The sequence below is a fragment of the Aethina tumida genome, chromosome 3 (assembly GCF_024364675.1).
Source record: "Aethina tumida isolate Nest 87 chromosome 3, icAetTumi1.1, whole genome shotgun sequence".
In the NCBI taxonomy this organism is placed as follows: Eukaryota; Metazoa; Arthropoda; class Insecta; order Coleoptera; family Nitidulidae; genus Aethina; species Aethina tumida.
In genome coordinates, this window is record NC_065437.1 from 10751430 (window position 1) to 10769779 (window position 18350).

The following is an 18350-nucleotide window of genomic DNA, read 5'->3' on the forward strand; positions in this document are numbered from 1 at the left end:
ATATTTTATCAAACAAAAATTGTTGTAGCCACCACTCTTTTGCTTCATATGAGTAGTATTTACATTAATATTATTAACAACACCATTCAAAGGTTGTGTAGGCATTTTCCACTTTTAGTTGCTTCTATATTGTGGGATATTTTACAAATGAATTTGATAAATTTATAGAAGGAATGGAAGAGATTGCCAGACATTTTCATCAAAAAATAAATCCAAAGAAATATTTAAAACTAGCCGTTAAATGTACAATGGGGGCCTTTGGTGGCCTTATATTCATTGTGATGGTAAATTGAAGATATGGTTATTAATTGTTTACTTTAGAAAAATTAATTGCAAACCTGTTCTTCTGTTTAATCATAAGATTTGTATTACTTTCTTTTATAATTGTATATGCCCCTCTTACAGCTGTAATATTTTCTTTCTCTGTAAGTCATGTACTTTATTATCTACATATTATAATGTGTGAGATTTGGGAAATGATGGAAATAGATGACAGACATGTAATAAACGATATTAATTATCAATTGAGGGTAAATAGATTTTTTTCTAACTTAACTAAACACCTGTTGCTAATGTAAAGGTAAATAATTTTTTATTTTGTTCTTATTTGATAACAGTTGCTTTTAGGTCCATAAGACATCTTGAATATATATGTAAATTTTTAATTCTACAAACATTTTTTCCTGGAATTGGAATTCTCATAGCTACAATAATGACAATTTATAGAGTAAGATTGTTTAATGATTATTTATACAATTTTTTAACTGTTTATTTTAAGGCTGATAATATTTATGTATTGTTGGATGTATCTGTAGCTAGCATAATATTTGTGTTTATAGCTTCAATATTCGTATATTTTAGACAACTTTTAAGTGACGATGTAAATTTGAAAATATTTTTTAAATACAATTTTATTTTTCATGTTTAAATTCGAGAATATACATCAAGTGCTTCTCACACTACCATGGACAACTTGGAATACTCAAAACAGAAAATCGTTAATAATTTTAATAATTATTACTCAGAAAACAAAAAATATTAGTTTTCTAAGTATAATTTCAGCAGATTTCTCTCTGGCTGCAATGGTAAAGTAGTAGAGATGCAAGAGTTAAATGACGGTTCACATTTTGTATCGATTTTAGATCATGAAGAAAATATTCGGTTGTGTATCATTTTATCTTAATATGGATTTCTAATGTATTTTACTACAAAATTATCAAAAATTTTTACTCTAGTGTGTTTTTTTAAATTAATTTATAACTATAATTATAATAATATAAAGTATGTAAAATTGATAAATACACTTATAAGTAGAAACTGCGGTACTGACAAGTATTTTATTAAGTGATTTGTTATAAATCTACAATTTTATTATTTTTTTTTTGTAGGCATTAATTTGTTTTAATATACCCTTGAAAATGAGATCATGTAAGTAATATTTTGCTAATTTTCAAATAATTTTAAAAATATGTATAACCTTGCTTATAGAAATAAATAGATGCTTTAAAAAAATGAAAGCAATTTCATAATTAAATGTTTAATTTCAACAAATAATTTCTGAATTATTAATAATCTTATTAGTGATAATTGCAATAAGTAATGGGATTTTTAATCTTTCTACATAATCAATAAATTTAATTAGATGGTTAGTTTTTGTATTTACTCATTATTCTCAATAGTGTTTTACTTTAAGTAAATAAAGCTAAAAGTATTATACTATAAAATTATTGTATACGATTTAAATCAAGATGAATTCAGAAACAAATATCGAAAAGCGCAGAAGCCTTAGTGACACTCTAAGAGGCATATTGGTTGCAGTTAAAATATGTTTTTATGCTTTAACCGATCGAATTGATGACGAAGGTGCGTCTAATTAATATTTAATGTCGATTCAAGTAACATACGATTTTTAAAGGTAAAGCTGTTACTACTTTGTACAAAGAAACATTTGATTTTATTCGTACTCCACTAGTTTTGTACTGCGGACTAATTGCTATTATAGAATTATGTACAGGTATATTTTATCAAACAAATATAGTTGTAGCCACTCTTTTGCTTTATGTGAGTATTATTTACATTAATATAATTAACAACACCATTTATCTGGTTGTGTAGGCATTTTCCACTTTTAGTTACTTTTATATTATGGGATATTTTACTACTGAATTTGATAAATTTATAGAAGGAATGGAAGAAATTGCAAGACATTTTAATCAAAAAATAAATCCAAAGAAATATTTAAAACTAGCTGTTAAATGTACAATGGGAGCCTTTGGTGGTCTTATTTTCATTGTGATGGTAAATTGGAAATATGGTTACAAATTGTTTGCTTTGGAAAAAATAATTGCAAACATGTTCTTCTGTTTTATCATACGATTCGTATTAGCTTCTTTCATAATTGTATATGTCCCTCTTACAGCTGTAATATTTTCGTTCTATGTAAGTCATGTACTTTATTATCTACATATTATAAAGTGTGAGATTTGGGAAATGATGGAAATAGATGAAAGAGATATGATAAACGATATTATTTATCAATTGAGGGTAAATAGATTTTTTTCTAACTTAACTAAACACCTATTGCTAATGAAAAGGTAAATATTTTTTTATTTTGTTCTTATTTAAGTTAACAGTTGCTTTTAGGTCCATAAGACACCTTGAATATATATGTAAATTTTTAATTCTACAAACTTTTTTTCCTGGAATTGGAATTTTCATAGCTACATTAGTAACAATTTATAGAGTAAAAATTGTTTGTTAATTATTTATATAAATTTTTAATTGCTTATTTTAAGGCTGATAATATTTATGTATTACTAGATGCATCTGTAGCTACCATGATATTTGTGTTTATAGCTTCGCTATTCATATATTTTGGACAACTTTTAAGTGACGATGTAAATTTGAAAATATTTTTTAAATACATTTTTATTTTTATTTTTGATGTTTAAGTTCGAGAACATACATGAAGTCCTTCTCACGCTGCCATGGACATCTTGGAATACTCAAAACAGAAAATCGTTCATAATTTTAATAATCATTACACAAAAAACAGAAAAGATTAGTTTTCTCAGTATAGTATCAGCAGATTTCTCCCTTGCTGCAACGGTAAAAATTAAAAATATATGTGTTTATTGACTATTTACATTTTTTATTTATTTTAGACCATGAATAAAATATATGGATGTATATCATTTTATGTTAATATGGATTTTTAATGAATTTTATTATAAAATTTTTAAAAATCGTTACTTTAGAAAACGATAATTTTTAAACACGTACTTATAAAGTAAAAGAAACCATTATAAAAATTATTTTTCCGATCCTTAAAGGCCTATAATTATTTTTATACTGGTTTCTTATAATTTAAATCTTTAATCACATTTCTAATATGTAAATTTATCATAAATAAACTTAAACTAGAAATTGAGGTTCTGGGACACATTAATATTGTAAAGTTTTCAGGCTTTGATTTTAGTGAAATGAACTATTAATATTTTTCTAGTCAGCATTAATATGTTTAAATATGTAAATGACTTTATGTAAGTAGTATTTTTAATTATTTTCAAACAACTAAATGTTTGTTAATTTTAAATCTATTTGACTATTATTCACTCTATTATTTGCCCATAATAGTCATATTTTCCGTTTTGTCACATATGTAAATTGTACGATATAAATAAAAAGACTTGCTGCTTCCCAAACAAAAATATATTCTCAATAACAAAATTAAAAAAGAAGAATCAACAAATACTAACTTAATACTTCATTCACCATTTGAAAGTTCATCATCAGAATATTCTGAAACAAACAGCAAATTTTTAAGAGACCTGTAAAGACTGTCTTCATCCTCTGCATTGTTAATAATTCGATCAACAACTTCTTTCCCACTTTTTATCTCATCTGTCTCCATTTGTTCATTTTCATCATCTACAACATAATTACAATTAACTCTGGTTACCACTGGACAATAAACTAAATTTCTACCAGTATCAATCACATTGTAAAGACTTTCATGACCCTTCAAAACCACATGAATAGTAGGATATTCAATAACCAATTTCCTCCTCAAACATTCCGTCAATGTATCCGACGCGTCCAATTCGTAGAACTTTTTCCCCGCCTTTTGTTCAGCTTTTAAATACAAGTGAATTCCAGGCAAATCAACTGCCTGATAATACTGTAGTTTCTCCTGTAAAGCTTCATCGTCTTGCTTGACAAGGTACTTCTGAAGTACTAAACTAAGCTTTTGATCTTCTGGTACTGTTTCCGATATTTTCAAATTATCTGCATTGACAAATACCCAGTCAACATGCCAGTGAATTTTTTTGGTTTTAAAATCCAGCCTTGTCGTGTTTTTGCGATGACGGCCAAATTCGTTTGGCAGGTATTTTAGTAAAATATGTTTCGAGTTGGCTGCATATCTTAATTTGAGAAGGTGCTAATGACAAAATATATTTAATAAGACTTATGTTATATTTAAAAAATAAAAAATATTCACTTTTGTAATTAATTTAGTTAATTAAAATAGGTGGTAAAACTTACAGGAGGTATAAAATTGGGCATTTTATTACTTCTTTTGTACTTTTTCTTTGAGGCCTCCAAACTCCTTGTGATTTCCTCCAACAATCTATAGTCACTAGAGAGATCCATGTTTGTAAACTTATTAATAGGAATAAACTTAGTTCTGTCCCTCTGTCCATCACATTCCACCTCAAGTTTGTGTATTTTGTTACATTTTAGTGAGCATGTTTTAACTTCACATCGGGGGCAAGTGTATTTGGCTTGGTGGAAGCCACAAACTTCGCATTCACCCAATCTGCATATCAATTAGAATATTTCAAAAAGTTCTAAAGTTTAACAACAAACAATTTAATGTAGGATATTGCGTTATAAATACCTTGCTTTTTCTGAGATTTCTGTGGATACAGATGATGATGTAGACTCTATTTCCATCATTTTAATGAAATGTTCAGTTATCGATCAGTACAATGAAAAAATGTCAAAGCATGACTGAAATAACTTTTTATAATTTTAAAATTTACAAAAACATGTGGAGAACTAAATTGCATTGTTGCCGAAAACATCAAAATATTTTAAACACGGAAATTTATAAAATTACAAACTTAAAATTATATTTAAATATTTAACCATTATAATAATTAAGAAACTATAACTACTAGTAGCAATTTGAATATTATATCATATTATCGTTATACTAAGTTAAGCAAAAATCACGTTAAAAGTAAATGTTGATTTGTGAAAAAATTTAAACCGAATAGATATGGCGACAGGGGAAAAGAACATTAGACCTACACTCTGTTAACACAACAATGGACCTAACAATTGATGCGTAGGAGTTTACTGAGGACTTTTGTTTAACATTTTATCGTTAAGGCTAATAAATAGGCATTGTTATCATAGATACGTGATAATTGGTGGTTGTGTAGCGAGAAATGAACAGCACTAATTGCGGTTTATTAAAGAGTCATCACGATGTTTCAACTTCATTGGATGACTAATTTCGATTAGTAACTCTTCAAGTTAAAATTTAATCAAGCCATTAAAGCCCTTTTCTTCAATTGCTCAACCGCACGGAAACATATCAAACAAAGACGAATTTTTTTTATAAGTTTCGACCCGATGGAATTACCGAAGTGAAGGTCAAAATCACGAGTGAAGGTAGGTGCAACAAAAAATTAATAACAAATCCCAAGAAGTATTAATAATTTGTGACGAATAGTTTATTAATAGTAAGAGTAAATGTTAGGATCTATTTATAATATGGCAGGTACTGCATCCGAGCGCGGCCTATGATTAAGTTCCGTAAACGAATTTTTTTTATAGATATAAAGACTGAAAATGTTAAGACCATCCATTCAAAATAGTATACTACAGAAACTGCCAGATGATAGACCAATAACGTCAATTGCCGTAAGTATGCCTATCAATTTAATCTAAAAACGTGATTCCAAGATGGACCTCTTTATTTAGATTATTGAAAATCTTGACAAGTGCCCAAGGGGTTTTCAACCCATCAGTAAAACCCATGATCAGGACCAAGTCGCGGATCTGAGGGAGAGCTCAATTTTTAAAAGCAGTTCGGCCCGCTATCTTTGTTTCTCAAAAACAGAAGGTCAATAACTTATTCATAACATATACATAATAACTAACCTAAACAATTGTCATAGGCATACCGAACTTTGTGATTGAAGATTTGAGAATAATCACAGAGAAAAACAAGCCACCACAGGGTTTTAGTGTATTAAACAGGACCACAGACTCTGAGCAGAAGCCTTGGAGGAAGAAGCAGTTATGTTTTAAGTTGGTGAATAGGAAGAGTATCAAATCTGCTGTTACAGACATCATTGTTTGCAACAGGTTAAAAGTTGCACCCCTTGAATTTAAATTAGCAGGGTGAGTTAATTTTGATTTTAATAATAATAATATTTATTAAATTAGTAAACATTATTACAAGTACGAAATTGTGACCCATGATAAATACAACATTTTTTATGATGCTAAATATTTTATCTAATGTAAACAACAGAAATCTTCAAATTAATACTCCGAAATTATTATGTTACTTATGCTAATTAACAATGCACAATTCCAACGTTTCCTTATCTAATACAGCATAATAACGGAAATTAGCAGATAAATGATACATTAATTTGAATACTATTAATACAATGTTGTATAACTACAATTTTGATAATGTACAGGGAGTTGAACGGTATATTAATTTGCTACAAAATGGGCAACGTACAAGACGGTCACTCAAACGGCGATGCAAACACTCCTCCGGAACGTCCGCCTCGTAGCGGCGTACCCGCTTCCAACAATCCCGTATACCCCTCGTTGGCCGGCGACTCCGATCACGACTACGAGATCCTGATGCCGCCCTCGGGACCGACGCGGCCGGCACCGCTGCCACCCGCTCCCGCTCCACCCCATCTGACACACCAGGGTTCGGTGTCGAATTGTCACACGCTGGGCGGTGCGACTAACGGTCTCGAGGGGGTGCCATTCGTCATCAATCCTAGGTTCTCTGTTGCCTCACAGAAGGATAAGGTAGTCATTTTAGTTGTACGTTATAATTTAATACTCAAACTGTTTTTTATTTTAGCCACAGTATCCTGTGATTCGAGCCAAAACAATGCAGCAAATATTAAAGGAATATGATTACCCATTTACAGTGGAAAGGAGCTTAATCTGATGATTTTATATATTATTAATTGGAACTGATATTCCAGGAAAAATTTACCCGTCTATATAAACTAATATAATTATACAGAATAGTTGTAGACTAGATTATTATTGCCAGAAGAACACGTATGACTGATAGTAATTGAAATTAGGTGTGATAATCAAATTGATTAAAAATTAAATTATATGTTACTGTGTTATCCACTTTTATTATGAAGAAATTATGAACAAATCGACTTCGATTAGATTAAAGTATATTAAGTTTTATTATTTTAACTATTATGGAATACTTAGTAATATTTACCGTATTATATAATTTAGAAATATTAAAATTAATTATCCTATTTAATTAAATGTGTTATATATTATTTTTAATAGTGCCAACTTTTTATGTAAATAAATGATTACCAATCAATAATTAGTATTTATGTAATCAAAATTAATTGTGTACAATCACCATTGAGATCAATGAACTTAATTATTTTGATGAATAATTTTTATAAACAAAAAAATCATTAAGCAAACAATGGATACGTGAGGTGTTTATTGTTAAAGTTACACATTATTAAATTACTATAACAAATTACAGTTACTTGAAAGTAACTGTAATGTATTATAGTTATGTAAATATATGTTTGTACTTTAAATATTTGATTGAGTATTATTCATTCTTTCAAAATAAAATCTGTATCATTCCTTTTACAAAAGAAAACAGGAAAAAAAATTATTACAGTAATTAATATAAAATGTCTAAACAAAATCTATAAATTAATAATAATTACAATCCCTTAAAGGGATCCATATTTATTATCCCAAATGGTATACTGCTCCAAATCATTGGGGGAAACACTTGATCTAACCCTCGAGAAAGCGTTTTCAAAATCCTCCATAATCAACGGTCGAACTTCGGAAGCTTTAATTTTCTCTATCAGACTCATATCCAACGACCTTATGGGACCTAAAGAGGCTTCGGAACACAAATTTCTTATATCAGAGCCTGAATAACCATCCGACATTTCCGCAATAGTTTTGAAATCAATCGTGTTTAATTCGTGCCTTACTTTTTCTATCAGTCTGGTCACCAGTTGCAGACGAGCCTATAAAATTCAAGTGCATGAAGTGGTCGTTATATAATATTTATATAATGTTGAATTACATCAAAATCGGGAAGAGGAATGTAAAGTCTTTTAACAAAACGCCTTCGGGCTGCATCGTCGAGTTCCTGTGGCCGATTGGTCGCCCCTATCACTAAAATCCTCTCTTCACTTTCGGTCGTTGCTCCGTCTAACTGCACCAGGAACTCTGTTTTAAGTCGTCTCGAACTCTCGTGTTCAGTTTCACTCCTCTGACTTAGTAACGAGTCTATTTCATCTATAAATATCACCTAAAATTCCTTGATGAAATAACATTTTTATTATGTTGTTGAATTGTTGCCTTACAGCTGGTTGATGAACTCTGGCAACCATAAAAAGGGCTCGAACCATTTTTTCCCCTTCGCCAATCCATTTTGACGTCAGTGATGAAGCGCTAATACTGAAAAATGTTGACTTGCTCTGTGAAGCCACGCATTTACCTAAATTTAAGAAATAAATTTTGACAACTAAGGATTACAAAGAACCAACCGGATAAGTTATTTCATTTTTGCTTGAAGTGACTCTTCATTTAAACCATTATTAAAATCAACAAATGTCGTTACCTATGAGTGTTTTTCCTGTACCAGGTGGCCCATAAAGTAGTATACCCTTTGGAGGACTCCTGAGACCTGTAAATATGTCTGGCCTCAACATGGGCCAGACAATAGCCTCTTTAATGGAATTTTTGGCGACCTGAAGTCCTGCGATGTCGTCCCAGTCAATGCTAGGCCCAGAATCCATAATCTCTGCTTTGATGAGTTCCACCATTTTTGGTTCAATATTTTTCAACTTATCATTGGTATCTGGTGGCCATTCATTATCACTACTTTTTGATTCCTCACTAAAATATTATAAAATAAAATTAAGTCTTAGTTACTATTATAAACTTACCAGTCATTGTTTGACAACAGTGGGGAAACAAATTTGCTGTTGATATTTCTTCTTGTGCCTAACTTTTTCTTTTGCACACCACTGTTTAATGAACTAGAATATTGATTTCCACCAGGGTTTTTCTTCAAATTTTGTATATGTAATTCTTCTCTGGCAGTTTTAAAACTGTTTTGAGGTCTGACTGGCGCCTTTTCTGATATGGGCTTTTTCATATTGGTAACTGGCAACTTTTTATTTTCAATTTCTGGTTTTCGAAACAGATCAAAAAATTCACAGAACTCAAACCCAGATATATTTTCAGATTCTGAGCATTTAATTGTGCTCCCTTTACAACCTAAAGGTTTTATTGATTTAAGGATTTCATCTGGATTAAAATCGATTTTAAAATCGGCTTCTTTATTTAAAGGTGATTGTGCAATATTTTCTGCTACTTTACTTTTAAAAGTTTCTAAATTATTTTTAAACAACTTAGAGTATTGTTGTAAATTTTCTTTTAATAAACGGCAAGTATTTGCATTATCTAATCTGTATAAGAAAGACACAAGTTAGCGTATATATATAATATATTTACTTTTGAAAATTATTCTTACGTTTTACAGGCATTTAAATGCGTATGAGCCATGATTCTTCGTTGTTTGCCCAATTCTGTTGTATTTATATTTTCATCATTTAGTATTATTTTATGGTGTTTAAGAAACTTGTCCTCGCTCATTTTCACAAAATTTGTTGATTATATTTTTAACACTTAAATTCAAAAATCTGTATAACCTCACAATATCACCACGGTTTATTGTACCTAAACAAAGTAGTTAAAAACATTTATTTTGACATTTATTGAATTTGACGTATCAAAGTTAACCTTACTTTTGAAGAGCAATTACAAAAGTAAGGAAAAACTATGGGAAATGATCAATCCCAATTTGCAGGGACTGAAATTGATGAAAAAGCAATAGAAGTATCAGATTTTTGGACTCAACATTCCGCTGTAATAACAACACTTCCGAACGTCACAAATTTGTCTGTGTTTATTGGGGAACTTTTAGTAAGTGGTCCGCTATGGAAGTCACAGACCCCTTTAGAGAAAAACAGTAAAGTATGCATTTTTCGAATTAAACTATGAGTTGTTTTAATGAGCCAATTTTAGAACTTGATGATATACAGGCATCCATGCATCTTAAAGTATGTATCATCCTGGCAGAAAAGCTCCAAATACTATTTAGCTGTAGAAGACGTCAAACCTTTAGCACACGTATTACCTTCATTAAATGAGCTGCAAATATGCATTGGTTTACATTCCATTTTGAAGGCATTATGCTTTTTACATGAGACTGCACAAGTTTCCCACAATAATGTGTGCAGTTCTTCAATATATGTTGCGAGTGATGGTAATTGGAAACTGGGAGGAATGGAATATTTGTGCAAATTTAGTGATATAACCAGTGATTTCTTGAATAAATCCAAATCTAGTAGATACAATAAAGCCATAGATGATAATGAAGTGAAAAGTCTAGAGATCAAAGCAAACAGAAGGGACACAATAGATGTGTATGCTTTTGGAGTGCTTGTTTGTGAATTGCTCAGGTCCAAAAATGAAGGTAAATTAAACATTTTATTTCCAATTATTTTAAAAGTATAGCAAAATAATAATTTTAATTAGATAATAAATTATGTTCAAAGGATATAACATGACTAAAATTTTGATTTTTAGATACAGTGCCATCATTATCAGATTTCCTAACCCTCTGTAAAAATGAATTACAAAATAGCAATGTAACATTGAGGCCAAAACTGATTTCCCTTCTGAACCATGAGTTCTTTAATCACAAATTTATTGCAATTCATTCATTCCTAATTGAGTTACCTTTAAAGAGTGATGATGAAAGAACAGAGTTTTTCTCAAGTCTGCTAGAAAAATTGAAGGAATTCAATGAGGTCACAGTGGCGAAAGAATTGAGCAGTTTGTTGCTCTCAAGGATGGTGTTATTGAATAAAACTGCAAACACTGAATTGTTGCCTGTCTTGTTAACACCTAGGAAAGGTAAAAAACTACCATATTTAATAAGGTTAGAAGTATTATTAATTTTTGTCTTAGATGGAGATGAAGATAAGTCAAAAGGTCTTTTCACATTAGATACTTTCAAAACCTATGTTTCCCCAAAGTTAAAAAACATATTTTGCGTCAGGGATGCTCAAATTAGACTTTTACTTCTGAATAATTTCCATAATTTTGTAGAAACCTTCACCAAAGAGGATATACAGACGTGCATTTTACCCGAGGTAAAAATATTTAATACACTCTGATACTACATCTAAATTTATAATATTTCAGTTACTTCTGGGTATAAAGGACACAAGCGACCACCTAGTTTCGGTGACGTTGCGAAGCCTGGCGGATCTGGTGCCCCTTTTGGGTGCGGCCACCGTAATCGGTGGCAAGAGGGCGAAGCTCTTCAACGACGGCAGACCGATAACCCATCCGGGAAGAAAGTTATCGCGACCCGCAAAACGATCCGAATTCATTCCCCCCGAGGCTGACCTCACGGCCACCGCTTCAAACAGTTCCAATTCGTTGGTACAGTTGAATTTCGGCGTGGACCTGTCCGAAAGGCAGAGGCCCGACGGCGAGGAGGGAGAAACGTCGACGGAGGAGATCGAGCAGTCTGTCGACGAAGACTTGGACAATTGGGAGGACTGGGATATTAACGAGGGCGGTCATCAGAGTATGATGAATTCGCTGAACGCTCAGAACGACGAACCCACATCACACACGGATTCGACCGCCGTTTCTATGGATTCGGAGCCGGTCGACTTGGAAAACGTTTCCATTCAGATATCGAACATGGAAATTACTCGCAAGACTAATCAGCAGCAAATTGTTGATATCACAGAGCTTGATATCAAGAATCAACTGGGGAATGGAAAAATGGATGAGATTGACTTCTTCCAGGATATGGAGCCTGTGATTGAGAGTACAAACAAGTTTTTGGTCAGTGGAGAAGATGGTGAGAAAAAGGAGAGTGAAGAATTTAGTAGTAAACTAACACTGAGTGCCACTGATGTTAAGGAGGAAGGATGGGGTGATGATGAGTGGGATTAAGTTCCGTTTTAATTGTATATACAAAATTATTATTCGTTTTATTGTTCATATTCATATTCTGTTATTTTTATTATAATTGTTGAATTGATAATTACAAATTTGAGATTCAAATATAAATAAATACATATTTAAATTGAAAATGTTGGTTTTATTTTTTGATATTTTATTTTTATAATTGATTGTTAGTCACTATTTGTAATACAGTTTCACATTTTTATAAATTTAAATTAAATTAGTGTGTTGTTTATGTAATTATTGGAGAAAGATAAATAAATATATTATAATGTAGAACAAGGAGGTGCTTCTTAAGTTCTGTTTTACTTGTATATACAAAATTATTATTCGTTTTATTGTTCATATTCATATTTTGTTATTTTTATTATAATTGTTGAATAGATAATTACAAATTTGAGATTCAAAAATAAATAAATACTTATTTAAGTTGAAAAATTTGGTTTTATTTTTTGATATTTTATTTTTATAATTGATTGTTAGTCACTCTTTGAAATGCAGCTTCACATTTTTATAATTTTAAATTAAATTAATATGTGGCTTATGTAATTATGGGAGGAAGTAAAATAAATATATTATAATGTAGAACAAGGAGTTGTTTCTTAAGTTCTGTTTTAATTGTATATACAAAATTATTATTCGTTTTATCATTCATATTCATACTCTGTTATTTTTATTATAATATATTTAAGTTGAAAATTTTGGTTTTATTTTTTGATATTTTATTTTTATAATTAATTTTTAGTCAGTATCTGTAATGCAGCTTCACATGTTTATAATTTTAAAATAAATGAGTATGTAGTTTATGTAATTATTGGAGAGTCAAATAAATATATTATAATGTAGAACAAGGAGTTATTTCTTAAGAAGTTTATTAATTAAACGTGAAATTTCATGAAGAAACAGATAATAAATATAGACTTTGATTACATACAAATACTTATATCAATTGATCTGACAAATAAAAAGAAACTTTAATTTTAAATATTATTATATATAAAATTATATTATAAAATAGTTTTATCTTGATATATAAATATTGGTTATATTATTAAATACTTGTGTTAAAATTTTGCTTGAATGGAGTTTTCATTATCAACTCCTTAATTCATTGTAGAGATATAAAATTTGTTCTCCCACAATATAATCAAAATAAGGATAATTTGAAGACACTAAAGGCACCTGGCGCATTTAAAAGGTTTTGCTTTCAATAAAAATATTTATAGAAGTTCCACATTGTTGAGTTCAAGTAGATCAAATAACTCAAATTGTAACCAATATTGGTAGTTAATACCCACACTATTAGTTATCATTATATATTAATTTAACTTTAATTTATAAAATTTTGTGCTTCTTTGACTCTAAATAGACAATTAATTAATATTAATATGAATATAAATATTTTATTCAGTAAACGTGAAATGTGACGTCACAAAATTGGTCCGGTAGACCAACCGAAACAAGCGAAACGGGAAACGAGTAGTTCCAACTACTTGACGTCATTTCCGCGCATGTCTACATCTCTTTCTGAAAGGACCGCGGCGGCTGCAAAGTGTCGTAGTGTCCCTAGTTCAATATTTTTTATTTAATCGACGAAAATGGTAAGTAAATTATATTAAATATGAATCGTGCAACGTTCCTCAGTTACTGGATATTACTTCAAACTCGAATTCGACGATATTTACAGAAAAATGACCGTGATGATTGAAGATATGTTTTTCATGTTGTCAACCGAAGTGTTTACTGGTGTGTTGTTCACGCGTGCCGTCCCTACTTATCGTAACATTTAGTACTGAACGAACGTCTGTATTTGTTTCTCCCCTTAATTTACGGTGCGCCTGACCGTATTAAAACATGTTTGTTGTGAATTGTGTGCAATATAGGTTATGTTTTCTTTGTAGGGTTTCGTTAAAGTTGTCAAGAATAAACAATACTTCAAGAGGTTCCAAGTGAAATTCAAGAGGCGTCGCGAAGGTAAAACCGACTACTATGCCCGTAAACGTTTAATCGTTCAGGACAAGAACAAATACAACACTCCCAAGTACCGTTTGATCGTCCGTCTGTCCAACCGCGACATCACCGTCCAGGTTGCTTATTCCCGCATCGACGGCGACAAAATCGTCTGTGCTGCTTACTCCCATGAGTTGCCCAAGTACGGAATCAAAGTTGGTCTTACCAACTATGCCGCTGCATATGCCACTGGTCTCCTGTTGGCCCGTCGTCTCTTGAAGAAGCTCAACTTGGACACCTTGTATGAAGGCACCACTGATGTCACTGGTGATGAGTACAACGTTGAAGGTGTTGATGATGGTCCAGGAGCTTTCAGGTAATATTCTTTATTTTTATTTGTTAAGAGATAGTATTTTAAATATAGTACAAATTAAAAATGAATTTGGTAAAGTTGCAGAATCGGTCACTCTAAGGAATATTTGTAGCGCATGCGTCAACTGGATTTGAAATCGTCTGTTTCGGAGATTTTAGACAGCATAGTTGCCAGATTTCATTTTTAACGAAATATGTAGAGAAATGATTTTTAGAAAAATATATATGTAATTTATTATGTTTTTCATGTATGACTTATATTATTTATGTGGTTGAATTCGAAAAGAGATAAAATTCGGCAAATCACTTTATAATTAGTATATTCATTTTTTATTTACTCTATATTTCTTTGATAGTTTAACTATCTAATTAAAAGTTCTTTATTAAATAATTAGGTAAATTTACAACATTAATATAAAATTAACAAAAAAGATATATTTATGTATTTTATAATAAAAAACAAAATCAATTAAAACAAAAAAATCTATTCCACTGGATATTGCTTCCTGATACAATTTAAAATGCTCATAAACATATTATGATTTTTAAATTTATTTCTCCATATGAATTCGTGAAGGTACGATGGAAACAGATCTTCCGAGGAACAGTCATGGTCCTATATTAAGATTGTACAAAAAAAATAATAAATGCAGCACACAAATAATCTATAAAGTAAGATAACTTAAAATATGACTGCTAACAAATTAAAAATAATCTTACTAAAGGAATAAAAGTAAAATATTTTAAAAATGAGAAAGATCTATAAAGTAAAATATATTAAATGAGCATACAAATAAATTAAGAAAGTAATTAGCAGAAGAATAGGAATAATATATTGTTTTTAAAAACGCCATGAGAATATAATCTGTAAAGTATAATATTTTAATAACGAACAATAATCATCAAATTAGAAGAAATACTATACTTACCAAAAAAATAAAAAGTATAATACATACACAACAACACAACAATAATTCAACCATAAAAAATGATTCGAATATTTTGACCGTTGCAAACCGACAACACTGCACTTCAAAATGTTCAAGAAGCGCGAAATCAGCGCCTCACGACGCATGCGCTAGATAATGTTCCTTAGAGTGACCGATTCTGCAACTTTACCATGAATTTAAATGAACGTCAATATTTATTAGAATTGTATTTATATATTATTCTAATAACAAAGAAATTTTATTATATTTTAAGAGAATATGAAAATTCTTGATCATAATATGACCCATCAATTGATGATTAACAAGGTATTATAATTATCCAGATACTCAGAGATTATTATCAGTGAACCTGGTAATTACCAGTTTTCATATGAAGTTTAGAAAGTTTTTAAAGACTTATATTTACAATCAATTGATCTGTAAAAGTTTTAGTTTGGGAGTTTGGGTTTTATAACATTGAAGCATTGTTTTTTAAATATGAACATGTGATTAAAAATTTTATATATTTTTTAAATTTAGATTTAATAGATCAAATAAATTTTTATTTTGCTTACATTTTACGTGATGAGTTTCCAGACACATGCGCGTCATCTGACGTAACAGTCTGGTCTCTCTGAAGAACCACCTGCATGTCTTATGCAGTTGGACCTCTGAAGTTTGCACTGGACTGTTGCACTACTTGATTATAATGTGTCTCTGAATTATTACCCCCCAACAATCAAAAACTGTTTTATCAATTGTCAATTAAACTAATCAATCTCAATTATTTATTCCAGGTGCTACCTCGATGTAGGTTTGAACCGCACCACCACCGGTGCCCGTGTGTTCGCCGCGATGAAGGGAGCCGTAGATGGCGGACTTAACATTCCCCACTCGACCAAACGTTTCCCCGGTTACGATGCCGAATCCAAGTCGTTCAACGCCGAAGTGCACCGCAACCACATCTTCGGCATTCACGTCGCCGAATACATGAGGTCCTTGGAAGAGGAAGACCCCGAAGCGTTCAAGAGGCAGTTCAGTCAATATATCAAGAACGGCATCACTGCTGACGCTGTAAGTTTCTTATATTGTTGGTTACGCCCAATTTAAATTACTTCGGACAGGTTAATCTGGTCGGGGTGTCGCTATTGGGCCACATTAACCCGTTGATGAACTATTTACGTTAACATCCATTTGGTTAATGTTACTGTTTGTCATTGGAACACTTTTTAATTGAATTTATTATTGTTGTTTACTAAAATATGTTTTGTTTTATAGATTGAGGGTATTTACAAGAATGCACATGCAGCAATCAGGGCTGACCCAACAGCTGAAAAGAAGGAGTCCAAACCAGTTGCATCTCAGAAGAGGTGGAACCGCAAGAAGTTGACTTTGGCTGAACGTAAGGACCGCGTTGCCCAGAAAAAGAAGTCCTACATTGCTAAATTGCAAGACGGACAAGCTGAAGCCTAAATATAAATATCTTTATATAAAAGAAATGTGTATTAAAGTTGCTTACACAAAAGTATAGGTCTATTATTTGTACCAATTTAATTATTGTCTTAAACCGGTCTACATCAGGTATATTTTGTATTGTAACTCAAATAAATTGATTATTTGTTTGAATACAATCACTGATTTAATGTTTGACTACAAATAATTGTTGGTTACATGCAGGCCAATTAAAATAGTAAATATTTTTTTCATTTATAATTTAATTACATTACAATTATGTAATTATAATGATAAACTCCTACATATATTAATTAATTTAAATAAGCTAGCTCCTTATGAACGTTATTCGATTGTCCATATGACAAAGAACCAGGGAATTTATTGACCCACAATATGACAACAAAATTAGTTGGCCAGGAGTAAGGTGAACAACTCTAACTGAGTTGGTTTGGTTTTATAAAGCAGAAGGCAAATACAGCTTGATCAACTCTTTTTTATTGAAAACATTTAAAGTTGCATAAATAGGGCATCCTTATTGGAGTAGTGGAGTAGAAATAAATAAATATTTTAAGTAATTGTTTTATTTCAATCAAACTGAAAATAAATTATTGTATATAATTATAGGCCATGTTGGTGAATTATTCTTGTTAATATAAAACCTTAACTAGTCTAGTTCTGGACCTATATCTAATTCAAAAGTATTTAATTAATATAATTGTTTAATTAATAAATAAGATTATTATTTAATACCTTTAATATTTTATGTAAATTGTTTTATCGTATTATCTAATCTTAATACTTAGTGGGTAAGTAAAGGGCACCACCAGTTCGATAATCCACCAGCCGGCACTGCTAACTTTGTATACTGATAAATTGAAAAATAAATAAATACTTGTTTCTGCATTTCGTGCGTCATCAGATAGGACATAATTCAAAATTGCAATTGTATACAACTCTGAAAATCCTATGACAAGCTTTACAATTAACAAGGTTTAATTTGGTTAGTGGGGTAACTTGCCGCTGCATTTACGGCGACAAGTTTTTCATTTGGAAACATTTATTAATTTTTTTCTCTCAAAGGTAAAAAATTTTGAAAAACTTGAAAGCTCATCGTCGTAATGCAGCACTAAACTAAGTTACAATTTATCAGCATACAAATTTAGTTTTATAAGAATATCTATAATAAATAAATTAATGTATTAATTTATAACTTTATTTATAAATAAGTACATTTGGATATTGGATAAGCGAATACAAATTGATTACAATAAATAACTACAAAATTATCAACTTTATAGCATA

The 18350-nt window shown here is 30.5% G+C and overlaps 5 protein-coding genes across 6 annotated transcripts; 3 read left to right on the forward strand and 2 right to left on the reverse strand.

The window, feature by feature from the left end:
- Positions 1-3693: 3693 nt before the first annotated feature.
- LOC109598500 (box C/D snoRNA protein 1) lies at positions 3694-5054 on the reverse strand. The gene is made up of 4 exons (XM_020014412.2): positions 4901-5054; positions 4546-4819; positions 3988-4441; positions 3694-3930 (listed from the first exon to the last, which is right to left on the reverse strand). The coding sequence occupies exons 1-4, from the start codon at positions 4957-4959 to the stop codon at positions 3767-3769; spliced, it is 951 nt and encodes a 316-aa protein (XP_019869971.2). The 5' UTR covers positions 4960-5054; the 3' UTR covers positions 3694-3766.
- Positions 5055-5375: 321 nt separating this feature from the next.
- On the forward strand, positions 5376-7409 carry LOC109598494 (multivesicular body subunit 12B). 2 transcript variants are annotated; one of them, XM_020014405.2, is made up of 6 exons: positions 5376-5791; positions 5848-5934; positions 5995-6136; positions 6192-6417; positions 6726-7074; positions 7130-7409. In XM_020014405.2, the coding sequence occupies exons 2-6, from the start codon at positions 5863-5865 to the stop codon at positions 7217-7219; spliced, it is 879 nt and encodes a 292-aa protein (XP_019869964.1). In that variant the 5' UTR covers positions 5376-5791; positions 5848-5862; the 3' UTR covers positions 7220-7409. The 2 variants fall into 2 exon arrangements, with proteins under 2 accessions (XP_019869964.1, XP_019869963.1); XM_020014404.2 differs by having other exon boundaries at positions 5376-5682.
- A 315-nt stretch (positions 7410-7724) lies between these two features.
- LOC109598497 (fidgetin-like protein 1) lies at positions 7725-10033 on the reverse strand. Its single transcript, XM_020014409.2, has 6 exons — positions 9824-10033; positions 9234-9758; positions 8906-9183; positions 8649-8782; positions 8366-8593; positions 7725-8306 (listed from the first exon to the last, which is right to left on the reverse strand). The coding sequence occupies exons 1-6, from the start codon at positions 9943-9945 to the stop codon at positions 7998-8000; spliced, it is 1596 nt and encodes a 531-aa protein (XP_019869968.1). The 5' UTR covers positions 9946-10033; the 3' UTR covers positions 7725-7997.
- Positions 10034-10064: 31 nt separating this feature from the next.
- On the forward strand, positions 10065-12470 carry LOC109598493 (protein-associating with the carboxyl-terminal domain of ezrin). Its single transcript, XM_020014403.2, has 5 exons — positions 10065-10326; positions 10378-10828; positions 10942-11271; positions 11326-11510; positions 11563-12470. The coding sequence occupies exons 1-5, from the start codon at positions 10132-10134 to the stop codon at positions 12328-12330; spliced, it is 1929 nt and encodes a 642-aa protein (XP_019869962.1). The 5' UTR covers positions 10065-10131; the 3' UTR covers positions 12331-12470.
- Positions 12471-13821: 1351 nt separating this feature from the next.
- Positions 13822-17119, forward strand: LOC109598487 (60S ribosomal protein L5). Its single transcript, XM_020014398.2, has 4 exons — positions 13822-13943; positions 14244-14668; positions 16391-16667; positions 16872-17119. Exons 1-4 carry the CDS (start codon positions 13941-13943, stop codon positions 17064-17066), a joined length of 900 nt encoding a protein of 299 aa, XP_019869957.1. The 5' UTR covers positions 13822-13940; the 3' UTR covers positions 17067-17119.
- Positions 17120-18350: the final 1231 nt, after the last annotated feature.

What these genes read in the sequence shown, in the direction of transcription:
- LOC109598500 (XM_020014412.2), bottom strand. Translation starts at nt 4,959, where the DNA reads ATGATGGAAATAGAGTCTACATCATCATCTGTATCCACAGAAATCTCA. An exon ending in TGCCCAATTTTATACCTCCT is followed by an intron (nt 4,442 to 4,545) that starts GTAAGTTTTACC and finishes TTTTGTCATTAG; the next exon opens with CACCTTCTCAAATTAAGATA. An exon ending in TTACAATGTGATTGATACTG is followed by an intron (nt 3,931 to 3,987) that starts GTAGAAATTTAG and finishes ATTATGTTGTAG; the next exon opens with ATGATGAAAATGAACAAATG.
- LOC109598494 (XM_020014405.2), top strand. Translation starts at nt 5,863, where the DNA reads ATGTTAAGACCATCCATTCAAAATAGTATACTACAGAAACTGCCAGAT. An exon ending in TTGTTTCTCAAAAACAGAAG is followed by an intron (nt 6,137 to 6,191) that starts GTCAATAACTTA and finishes CAATTGTCATAG; the next exon opens with GCATACCGAACTTTGTGATT. An exon ending in CTTGAATTTAAATTAGCAGG is followed by an intron (nt 6,418 to 6,725) that starts GTGAGTTAATTT and finishes GATAATGTACAG; the next exon opens with GGAGTTGAACGGTATATTAA.
- LOC109598497 (XM_020014409.2), bottom strand. Translation starts at nt 9,945, where the DNA reads ATGAGCGAGGACAAGTTTCTTAAACACCATAAAATAATACTAAATGAT. An exon ending in CTGTTGTCAAACAATGACTG is followed by an intron (nt 9,184 to 9,233) that starts GTAAGTTTATAA and finishes ATAATATTTTAG; the next exon opens with TGAGGAATCAAAAAGTAGTG. An exon ending in TACAGGAAAAACACTCATAG is followed by an intron (nt 8,783 to 8,905) that starts GTAACGACATTT and finishes TCTTAAATTTAG; the next exon opens with GTAAATGCGTGGCTTCACAG.
- LOC109598493 (XM_020014403.2), top strand. Translation starts at nt 10,132, where the DNA reads ATGGGAAATGATCAATCCCAATTTGCAGGGACTGAAATTGATGAAAAA. An exon ending in CTTTAGAGAAAAACAGTAAA is followed by an intron (nt 10,327 to 10,377) that starts GTATGCATTTTT and finishes AGCCAATTTTAG; the next exon opens with AACTTGATGATATACAGGCA. An exon ending in GCTCAGGTCCAAAAATGAAG is followed by an intron (nt 10,829 to 10,941) that starts GTAAATTAAACA and finishes TTTGATTTTTAG; the next exon opens with ATACAGTGCCATCATTATCA.
- LOC109598487 (XM_020014398.2), top strand. An exon ending in GATGGTCCAGGAGCTTTCAG is followed by an intron (nt 14,669 to 16,390) that starts GTAATATTCTTT and finishes TATTTATTCCAG; the next exon opens with GTGCTACCTCGATGTAGGTT. An exon ending in ACGGCATCACTGCTGACGCT is followed by an intron (nt 16,668 to 16,871) that starts GTAAGTTTCTTA and finishes TTTGTTTTATAG; the next exon opens with ATTGAGGGTATTTACAAGAA.